Source organism: Tupaia chinensis, unplaced genomic scaffold (assembly GCF_000334495.1).
Source record: "Tupaia chinensis unplaced genomic scaffold, TupChi_1.0 Scaffold000578_2, whole genome shotgun sequence".
Classification (NCBI taxonomy): Eukaryota; Metazoa; Chordata; class Mammalia; order Scandentia; family Tupaiidae; genus Tupaia; species Tupaia belangeri.
This window is the reverse complement of record NW_006160094.1, coordinates 2,660,619-2,671,142: the sequence shown is the minus strand read 5'-3', so window position 1 is coordinate 2,671,142 and position 10,524 is coordinate 2,660,619. Positions and strand designations below refer to the sequence as shown.

At 48.0% G+C, this 10,524-nt stretch overlaps 1 protein-coding gene across 5 annotated transcripts in view; it reads left to right on the top strand.

Moving 5' to 3' along the window:
• The first annotated feature begins 821 nt into the window (after nt 1-821).
• The window catches only part of NRP1 (neuropilin 1), a 173,449-nt gene continuing 163,746 nt past the window's right edge, over nt 822-10,524 (top strand). For 2 of the 5 annotated variants that reach the window (XM_006158289.3, XM_006158287.3), the window contains exons 1-3: nt 1,484-1,636; nt 2,057-2,554; nt 5,995-6,169. In XM_006158289.3, coding sequence (XP_006158351.1) covers nt 2,482-2,554; nt 5,995-6,169 — 248 coding nt within the window. In that variant the 5' untranslated portion in view covers nt 1,484-1,636; nt 2,057-2,481. Of the gene's footprint in view, nt 841-1,483; nt 1,637-2,056; nt 2,555-5,994; nt 6,170-10,524 lie in introns of those variants that run through there. The other 3 variants (XM_006158290.3, XM_006158288.3, XM_014591504.1) reach the window with 2 other exon arrangements.

Genomic DNA, 10,524 nt, shown 5'->3' with positions numbered 1-10,524 from the left:
GGGTGAAGCTGTGCCGCCTGAACCCCCTCGCCGCCGCTCCCGCCCGGGTCCTCTCCTCTGTCAACCTGCCAGGATCTGAGAGGCGCCTCTCTCTCGCAGCCGGAGAATGAGTTCGCCCGGGGTCACCCTAAATCTGATGAAGCCGCCCGCCCTGCGCAGCTGGGACTGGGACTGGGACCGGGACCGGGACTGCCCCGGCTGCGCGTGGCCAGAGGGAGGCTGGAGGCGGCGACGCGTGCGGTCGTAGTCGGGCGAGCGGGTTTCCTCCACCGCGCTTGCTCCCCGGGGTCTGAGCTGGGCGCGGCCGGCGCCCCCGGCTCGCCCCCCGCCTGCCGCAGTGGCACCCGGGCTGCCCACCGCCCCCGATCGCCTCTTGGGCTCCACTAGGCATTTGAGTCCCGGCCTTTGGTGCCCCCTTCCCACCCCTCGCCTCCCAGAGGGCCGGAGGGCGGAGAAGGGAAGGGAGCGCGGGCCGGCGGGGCAGGATCGCGGCGCCCCCGCCGCCAGGTCTACAGCTGACGTTGGGGACTCGGGCGGCGCGGGCGGGGGAGAAGCGAGGCTGGACCTGGAGCAGGAGAGCAGCCAGCGTGGGCGCCGAGGGTCCAGCTCGGCGCAGCCTGGAGCCCGCTTGCACCCCGGGGGGCGCGCGTCCCCGCGCCAGAGCCCCCGCCTGCGCCCGAGCGCCTTGGGCTGCCTTTCTCTGCCCGCCCCTAGTTCTTCCGCCAAAACCTTTGACCAGAGTCTGCTAGCCAACATTCCTAAATGTCCTTTGCCAGCTCTGGGCGCCAGGTAGGACTCAAGCCGTGTTTTGGCGCTGTGTGTGTAGACGCCGATTCCCAGGTGTGTGACCTTCTCACCTTCCCACGAACTCCTTCCGACGACGTGGGCGGGTATTTACCCCTCTCCAGGCCCGCTCGGTGGCGGCAACCTGTTCGTTCCCTGAAATGTCGTCGCTATTCCTATCCACACACGCCACCTGGAGCACTTCTGCAAAGCCCTTGGGGGTGGGACTGGGGGGCACCCTGCAGTCTGTGAGGACGCGCGGCGAGGGAGGCGGGTGGGCAGGAGGCCCGCGTGCGCGACTGCCTGTGGCCGGGGGCGGGCACCGGAGGGCGCTGCAAGAGCACCCCTCCCCCGGCATCGCCTTCCCTCGGGATGCTCAGAAACTGGAGCCACCGATCCGTGATTTTCACACACACACACACACACACACACACACACACACGGGCATCTGGGCTTCACCGCCAGGCGGGGCGGGGCTGGGAGCTAGAAGGTGCACCTCCCACCCTCCGGCGATCCCTCTGCCCCAGAGGAAAGGGCATCAAATCTCGGGAACAATGAAGTCCCGGGCGCGCGGGGAGCACCCGGGCACGACTGACACCCAGCCGCGCGCCCCAGTGCGGGGCCGGGAGGCGGCGTAGGGCTGCCGCCCAGCTCCGTAGGGCTGCCGCCCAGCTCCGCCCGCCGGGGAGGTCTGCCGGCTTTCCCCGCTGCTACACTGCCGTCCTCGCCCGGCCCCGCGCCGCGTCTCCCACCCCAGCCCGGCTTTCCTCCCCGGCCCTTCAGTTCCCGCCCGCAGCGTCCTGGGTCACCCGGCTGCTCCCGGCCGAGTCTCGGGCTCGAACAGCGCGGATCGGTAGGAGGCTGGCCCGCGCTCCTCGCCGCCGTGGGCACTGGCCGCGGGACCCGGGCTAGCGAGGCCCAGCCGCCACCTCCCGGGCGCTGCTCACTCCTAGCAGCCAGGTCCTCGCCTCCCGGAGCTGCCCGCACTCCCCTGGGGGCCAGATCTTGCACGCCGAGCTAGGCTGGCGCCGAACTCGCCATCCCCCTCGCGCCCTGGGCACCGACCCCCAGCGCCTGCCTTTGCGTGGAGTGCCCTGCAGGACCTCCGCGAGAGACAGACAGACCGACAGGGAGAGCACTCGGAGGGAAACTTGTTCCTCCCAGTCTCCTGTCAGGCAATTACTGGCGAGCCTTGCGGAGAGGGAGGGAGGCAGCGAGGGAAGGGCTCCAGAAGGGGAGGGGGAGGGATTGCGTGCTCCTCTCCTTCCCGCAGACACCCCGGACCTCCCCTGGGCGCCAGCGCCTCGGCTCCTACGGGTCCAAAATCAAGCCGGATTTTTTTTTCTTTCTGGAAATTGGCTTTGGTGTGCTGCCCTACCTCCATCCTCCCCCTCCCACCACCCCCCTTTTATTGAGACATGGCCCGGGCAGTGGCTCCTGGAAGAGGAACAAGTGTGGGAAAAGGGAGAGGAAACCGGAGCTAAATGACAGGATGCAGGCGACTTGAGACACAAAAAGAGAAGCGTTTCTCGCGGATCAAGACATTGCCTCGCGGCTCTGCTTTCCCCCAGACCGGCTGCGGATTTTACAGCTCTAGACCGAGTTGGAGCGCTTCGGATTGTCCAGATCGCCTTCGGCTGCCTTTGCCCCGCACGTTCTGGTTCTCCCGCGTCTGCCTGGGGATCTGGTGCCGGGAGAATGGAGAGGGGGCTGCCGCTCCTCTGCGCCGCGCTCGCCCTCGCCCTAGCTCTGGCCAGCGCTTTTCGCAACGGTAAGTGACAGGCGGAGGCGCGTGTGACAGCGGCGTCCCGGGCTCCCCGGCACCCGGAGTCCCGCCCGGGCTCCGCTTCCCGCCCCAGCCACCCAACTCGCACGGAGCTGCCGGGAGGAGCCCGGGAGCCCCGCCTCCCGGGCCAAGGAAACTTTTATCTGGGCGGAAAAATATGGAAGTAAGATCCGTTTGGTTTAGGGCAGGAGGATTTCGAGTCTTTGCGTCCTCCTGAAGTTAGCTGCTGGGCTGTAGGGGTTTTCCTACCTCTGCTACAGGCAGACCTGCCTACCTTCCCAGATCCGCACACCAATTATCTTAATAATGTTTCCTCCCAAAGGCAATTAGATGAGACTCCCTTTCAAAAATCTGATGGCTGTTGAAAGTTAATGAACACTTTACCAGGAGCACTCTGGTCCCTTGCAGCTGCCCTCCACTACTTGCTCTGGTGGATCCCGGCAAGAGATAGCAGTTGGTGAGTGGATGGCACTCCCTCCCCCGCCTTTGTAAACCGTCCCTAATCCAGCTGGAGTATGAATGAAAGTTCCTTAGTGTCAATAAAGGAATCTGATATATACAGTGGAAGGCTCCAGGATATCTGAAAATCCCTAACCGTGTTGCAGCTTCCACTTAGCTCTGCAAACCACTGGCCAGCTAAGTAAATGAAAGGCAGTCCTGGGGTATCAACAGGGCTGTGTAACCTAAATACCGTCTTCCAGTGTGATCCTGTTGGAGGCATGTTTGACTTACACTGCAGAGTGGGTGAAGACCCGGTGTGGGGTTATCTGTACAGTAAGTCTTTGGTAGTTCTTCTGGGCTAATTATCAAATATTTACTTCCGTCTGGCTTAGAATTCAAAGTAATGAGAGGAAAAGAACATCCACAACTTACCCTGGTATATTGTTTTAATAAGAGACCCTAAGTGGGGGAGTTCACACCAAGAGGAATCTAAATTGCATCTTTACGATGGAAATTAATCTCTCTAATATGCTTTTTTGAGGTGATTTGGGCATTGAAGCAATAGAGTTCCACCCATAGGTACCAAGCAGGGTCCTAAAGGTATGCAAAACACATGCGAAAAATTGTGACTGTAGATGGCCTTCAATTTATTAATGAACCTGAATTGGAGGCATCTTTCTAGCATCTGGCAGAGAAGCACGACACACAAGAAATGGTGAATGTGGAGCTCAATTCATTAATGAACTCGAGTTGGAAGCATCTTTCTGTAGTGAGGTAGGGAATAAAAGAACATCCTCTTCCAGCTGAAAGCCCACATGGTTGGACGTTATTACGGTAATACGCCTCTGTCCTCCACAACTACCAGGACAGAATCCATGGTAGACCATCCACAAGATAGACTTCAACTTTATGCAAAGAGCTTTTCTATTTTAAGTTTTGAACTCCACAATCAACACACACACACACACACACACACACACAATTTCTCAATTTCCTTAGCAGAAATCTGGGGAATGCAGAGAATCTGAGCTTCCCTTGGTGAGCTTGACTAGCTATAGCCCAGTTGCTATGCTCCAAGTGACCAGAGCCAGTAAATACCTCTGTAACTCATCAGACCTCTTAAAGCCATGTCCACCTCCTCCTCCCAGTACCAGTGTCCGCTAAATTAATTCATTAACCTTATTTAGGACTAATGGTCCAGAGTCATTAGAAATTGTTCTTTCTTAATCAACTGTTAGAGAGATTTCACAGAGCCAGGGAGTCTAGCAGCCCACGTTATCTTATTACACTGTCACTTTCTCAGAAGTCACAGATTAAAGAGCTCTGGTGTGGTACTAAGTCCACCCAAATGTCTTCTGAAGTGACTCTGTCGAGTGACTAGAACCAGTGCTGTTTTATTTCACTCCTCGAACAGATGCCAGACCCTACCGTGATGTTTGCCCAGAGCTGGAGGAGACTTAATGAGACAGGCTCACTTTCCAAGTTGCCTGCACATTTAGAATAATGCAAGAGTCTCCGCAGAATCACCTCACACACTTGGTGATCTCTAGCTGAGATTCCGAACTCCAAAGGCAACATCGTTTCTTCTTGGCAAACCTTCAGCCTTTAAAAGCCCAGGAGGAGAAGACCGGGTCTAAGAAGGCACCCCCCCACTCTATGAAACAAAACCTGAAACATCTCACAATTGAGCAAAACAATGTAATTTATATTGTCTCCTTCTTAATTTATGGGAAATGATTTTTGTAATGCATGTAGCTTTATGCATTTTTGATGTGCACTTCATCTTTCATTTCCATTTGACCTGGTTTTCCTGTAATAAAATTCTGTAGATTTATAAATTCATGCTGAGAGCAAAGATTGTCATTCCCTTTCCACAGGGAATCTATTAGATGCAATATTAAAATCTATATATACCATTACTGAAAATTTGTGATGGATAGGCTTATATATTTCATTGCTTTCATACCTGTGCTTCTTACACAGTTTATGCACCAAATTTTTATTGCTCAAAATTAAGCATCAATAAATGTGGCAGCATTTCAGGCTGAGGCTCTCCAGGATGAAATCCATCATAAAAAGTGACAACGAGAATCCACACTGAACAGTACAGCAGCCCAGAGCCTGGTTTCCTGGGCTCTCAGTGAATCACTTCAGCATTTGGGGTTTCTTTGAAATAAAGGCTCGAAACTAGTTAGCTCACCTTTCCCAGATTGGGAGAATGTGGCTTGCCACATGTGATACCCAGACCTCGGTGTAGGGGGCTTCTCCCCTCCCGCATTTAGGTAATTAGAATTAATGCCGTGTGGCTATTTATTTTTCTTTCCGCCCCATTGCTTTGATCTGATCTCCAAGCCTGAGCAACTTTACTTGGAGAAGTAAAGCAGAATTATTTCTGCTTCACCAAATCAACTTTGTTCTCTGTTGATTTGGATCTCAAGCGCAGAGATAACTCAAAATCACTTAGATTTACGGGCAGATAAAACAACAACAAAGAAAGGTTTGGCTTTAAGCCCGTGGAAGTCTTGGAAGACAATCCCGCTGATCAATGACACAGACCAGGCTTATCATCAAACACCGACACAAGGGGTCGAATGGCGTCTTTTAGTCACTTCCACTTAGAACTTGGTACTTAATGTGATTACACTTCTTGGGGGATAATTAAGTCTAGCAGAAGCTCCCGGGGGAACATGTTAACATCAATTGAGGGGATTTAATGTTTTTAATGCTAGAAGACCTTTTTCCTGGAAAGAACTTTGAGGGTGGAGAGGGTCCTTTCAGGTCTCATTCAGCTTTGCTTGAGCCACCCTTCCTGGGATCAAAGAGTGTTCCCTGGCAGAGTGGTTAGTGCTGAAGGATTTGTGGGGACCTCTTGGAGTTCTCCTGAAAAAGTTATGGCATGTTTAATAACCAGTAATTTGTATATGAGGTTAGTATACCTACCTGGCTGTCAAGAAAAAATATACTAAAACATTTTTTGATTGCAGGTAAATGTGGGGATACTATCAAAATTGAAAACCCCGGGTATCTTACATCTCCTGGCTATCCTCATTCTTATCATCCAAGTGAAAAATGTGAATGGCTGATTCAGGCTCCAGACCCATACCAGAGAATTATGATCAACTTCAACCCTCACTTCGATTTGGAGGACCGAGAGTGCAAGTAAGTGAGACCCGCCTTGGAACGGGGCACCACAGCACCATCTAGTGGGCACGCGTGTCTATGGGGGGAAGTCTGCAGGATAACAGAAATGGATCCAGGAGGGATTCCAATCTAGGCCAGATCATATGTCCATGGGATGGAAATTAAATTATGCTAAGTGATTTCTGAGGTCTCCAAACTGGGGAGATTATATTTAAGTGCATGATCTCTCATACTCTTTCCTGTTAACACTTTTGGTTTGGAAGCTCTTTTGCTCCCAAACATGTAGGACGGTTCTTTCTCTCCTGAAAAGCAGAACGAGAAGCCCAGACTCTCACTTGCTTTATTTTTATTAAATAGCGTGGGTCACTAACATCCATTGCATTCACAGATGGGGGAGGTGAGTTCAGTTTTTAGACAAATCTGTGGCACATTTTCTGAGTTAAGTGCCGTCTTTCTTGCTGAGTTTGACATTGAAAAAGCCTTTCGATAAAATTGAGGCACATAGGCTAAGTCAGATGGTTTATATAGTAGGTCAATGATCGAAAGACTGAAAGACTAGAAACTAATTGTTAAAGCACAATGAATACAGTGGGAACTCAAATAGTGAATGTTTTATCCAACTGCTTCCGTTTTGTTATCTCCTTCTGTTAAGTTCTTTAGCATTAATTTATGCCAAACTTCATTATTCTGAAGACATCCTCACTCCAGAGACAACTAAACGCATTTTTTCACTTGATTCTAAAGCATGGGTGTGTAGGTGTTGCCCTCCACAGTGTGGGGAGTATGGGTTTATACTGCACGTGGCGGTCTGCGGAGAGTCAACCTTTCCTCTCCCTGCCACTGTCTCATCCACATCACCCCATTCTTCACCACTGCCCGTGGTAGTAGGATAGTCTCTAGAGACTTGAATGCAAATATAGGTCTTTTAAGGAAAATTCAGATATACTGCTGTCAGAAAAGTCAGGACCTACTTGTTCCATATTTTTCTATGCAACAATGCATCATGACTTTTTTTTTTTTTTGAGGGGTTTTCGCTATAGGGTGCGTGCGCTTGCCAGACAGACAGAGAGAGACAGAGAGACAGAAAGCGAGAAAACACCCCCCAGGGGGGATGGTCACACCGCAATCCCTTCTCCTCCATTCTCCTCTCAGGATCTTGGGCATGCACGCACACACGCCCGGCGTGAGTTTTAAGCCACCGGGTCCGGGACGCAAATCGGGGTCGACTACGTGGGAGTCCAGCGACATAGCCATTATGCTAACTGCTGGTTCCCCATCATGACTTTTACAATCCATTATGCACACAGACATATTTAAATGGTTTTATCAAAGAAAAGTAATCTAGTTAGCTGTCAAGTGTAAACTTTGGGGACTGCCGTGTTTCCCAAGTTTCTTGAGGACTATTATGTATTCTCAAGTTTTGAAATGGGTCAGTTTGATATGTTCATATGCAATGTCTATAACCTATCAGTTCCATTGGACATAAACATTATTATACAGTACTATATTCATTATCAGATATATTCTGTTTGGACACATCTTCCTTGCAGGGCAAAACAGACTAATATGAAAATGTCCCCACCTGTTGGAATGCTCAAAACAAGTTGGTGGAGTGAATTTACCTCTCTTGGTCAGGGAAATGAGGCCATCTGGTTAATTCAGTATTTTGGTGCCTAGAGAATTAGCATAAATCCCTAGACTGATGATCAGTTTCCAGATAAACAACGTATATTACAATGCAATAAAATGATGCTGATTCTATTTTAATCTCTGTTCTGTGATTCAGAAGTGCTTCAGGGCAGTATATTGACTTTTTAATCTTGTGTGGAAGTTGCCATTATTAGAGTATTCCAGAGACTGCTAGGAAACAGGGAGTCCATTGTAATTTTATTTATTTATTTTGCTAACTGTCTTTATGGTGGTTTTTACAGTGCCAGCCACCTAAACAACCTGGAAACTTGTTCTATTGATTTATTTCTCTTCTCAACTGCTTAAATTGCTATAGGAGGTATTTCTGAACAACTCTCATGAAACATACTCAATAATATTATTCCAAAGAATAAGGTGATGCTATATTTTAATAAACTCTTGTTTACTAACTCCTGCTCTGGAAATCATAACCGTGTACATGTAATATCAGAATTAAAGAACTGGGAGTAGTCTCTAGTTACTAAGAGTAGTGTGCTGGTAAATATTTAACTGCCACTTGAGAGGGAGTAGGTCAAGTCCTGATTTGTAATATTTGCCAATTTCCATGGTGTAAATACTCCCACCATGGCCAATTTCAAACTACTCCCATGATATCATTATGCAGAGACTTGCAAAGAGATGTGCAGTATCGATTCTGTGAGTTGCACAGGCCAACTCGAGCATACAGCTGGAGCGGAAGCTTAAACGGGGAAGCTGGTTGAATGCATTACTATAGGTAAAGTGTCTGACACATGGTTAACCTCAACTGTCACATAATGGGAACGGTGGGATTGTAGGAGCATAGTTGTAGTTTGTTTTATTTTTAAAAATAAGATGAAGGATAGTGATAACTTATAGAAAGATAAATTAGTGACTTGAGTGGCATCAGCAAGGTATCCAAGACGTAGATCTCAAAGGAGAGTATGCCCATGGAATATGTGAACATGCGGTGTTTTGAAGTGTTGATCTCTGTTCTTCTTATCCATGAAAAATTCCAAAAAGATAGAAGACCAACCTAAGATACTGTCTTCATGATTTTTTCAGGCTAATCCCCATGGCTCCTATAATATGGCACAGTTCTGACCACCTATAAGGCTGTGGGAAGATTTCATGACTTTAAAATCTATAGATAATGGGACCAGCAGTTAGCGTAATGGCTATGTAGTCGACTGTCGTTCGAGTCCCAGACCTGGTGGCTTAAACTCACGCCGGGCGCATGTGCGTGCATGCCCAAGATCCCGAGAGGAGAATGGAGGAGAAGGGATTGTGGTGTGGCCATCCCCCCAGGGGGTGATTTCTCACTTTCTGTCTCTCTGTCTCTCTTTGTCTTTCTGGTGAGCACACATGCCCTATGGCAAAAAAAAAAAAAAAAAAAAATCTCCAAGAAAAAAAAAACTCTATAGATCATTAGATTTTCCATAGAAAAAATGGAAAACATCAGAAACTCTTTGAAGAACAGTTTCATAGACTTCAAAGTTTATGCCCCAAAACATAGGGCGCTTTTTTTTTTATTTTTGAGCGATTTTTGCTGTAGGGTGCATGCACTCACCAGAGAGATAGACAGAAAGTGAGAAATCACCCTCATGCTGCAGTCCTCCTCCATTCTCCTCTCCTCTCGGGATTTTGAGTGTGCACATTCATGCACCCAGTGTGAGTTTCAAGCTGTTGGGCCCAGGACTCGCACCGTAGGGACCATGTGGAAATTCAGTGCCTTAACCACTATACCACCTGCTAGCCCCTTGTTTTTGTTTTTGTTTTTTAGTAATATATTTATACTAGGCTATTTACAAATGTGAACTTGAGATTACACAAAACTGAGTACAGTAAGCCACACTTAGAGAGCTGGTTGGTTTTAGTCATTATTCCTGTTAAGAACAAGCTATTCTCTTACTTGAGGTATTTAATGTTTCTCTATTTCAGCTGTGTTAAAGGTCCAATGGCAGTAAAATACACTTATTATGATGTCAGTGAGTTATTGGTAGGGTAAAATTCAGTAGATATAAAAGCCCTTTAAAAATTAAAAAGTACATCTCAGTAAAGATTATCCTTATTATGATAATATCTGTATGTTTGTTGTTGGTGGTTGGAACATTCGGGAAAATGAAACTAAACATGTATCAAACTAAATATATTGATCCACATGCGATACACCCTGTCTTCTCTCTAGAAATGGTCAGTATTTATATAGTCAACTTTCACCATCAAGGAAGCTCAAAAAATCAATTTCTTAGAATAGTTGGTTATTGAAAAGTATCTTTGAGAGCCAAGTAAGCAATTTTGTTTGATAAGATATAGGGCTAGATCAGTTAATAGTTCTAGTAGAAAAATTCATTTTAATTAGATTTTTATTTATCGTTAGGTTAAAAAACATAATTTCATCATTTTTACAGTACAGTACACAGTCACAGCTTTTCATATGAATAGCACCAAGATGACCCGGTTCTTTGATGAACTATGGACTGTACTTTACCAAAAGGGATGGTAATTTTATACAGTGACTACCAAGAGGGGATATTCCTTTATGGAAAGTAAGCTTATAAATTGTGCTTAATAGTTTTAAAATGCAACAATCTATGTTTATGCCACCACCAGTCAGCTTTCATTACAGATAAGCATCAAAATTGTAATACTGTCACCCCTTGAATGATTTTATTGAATAAGGTATGGTATCAATCAGTCCGTGT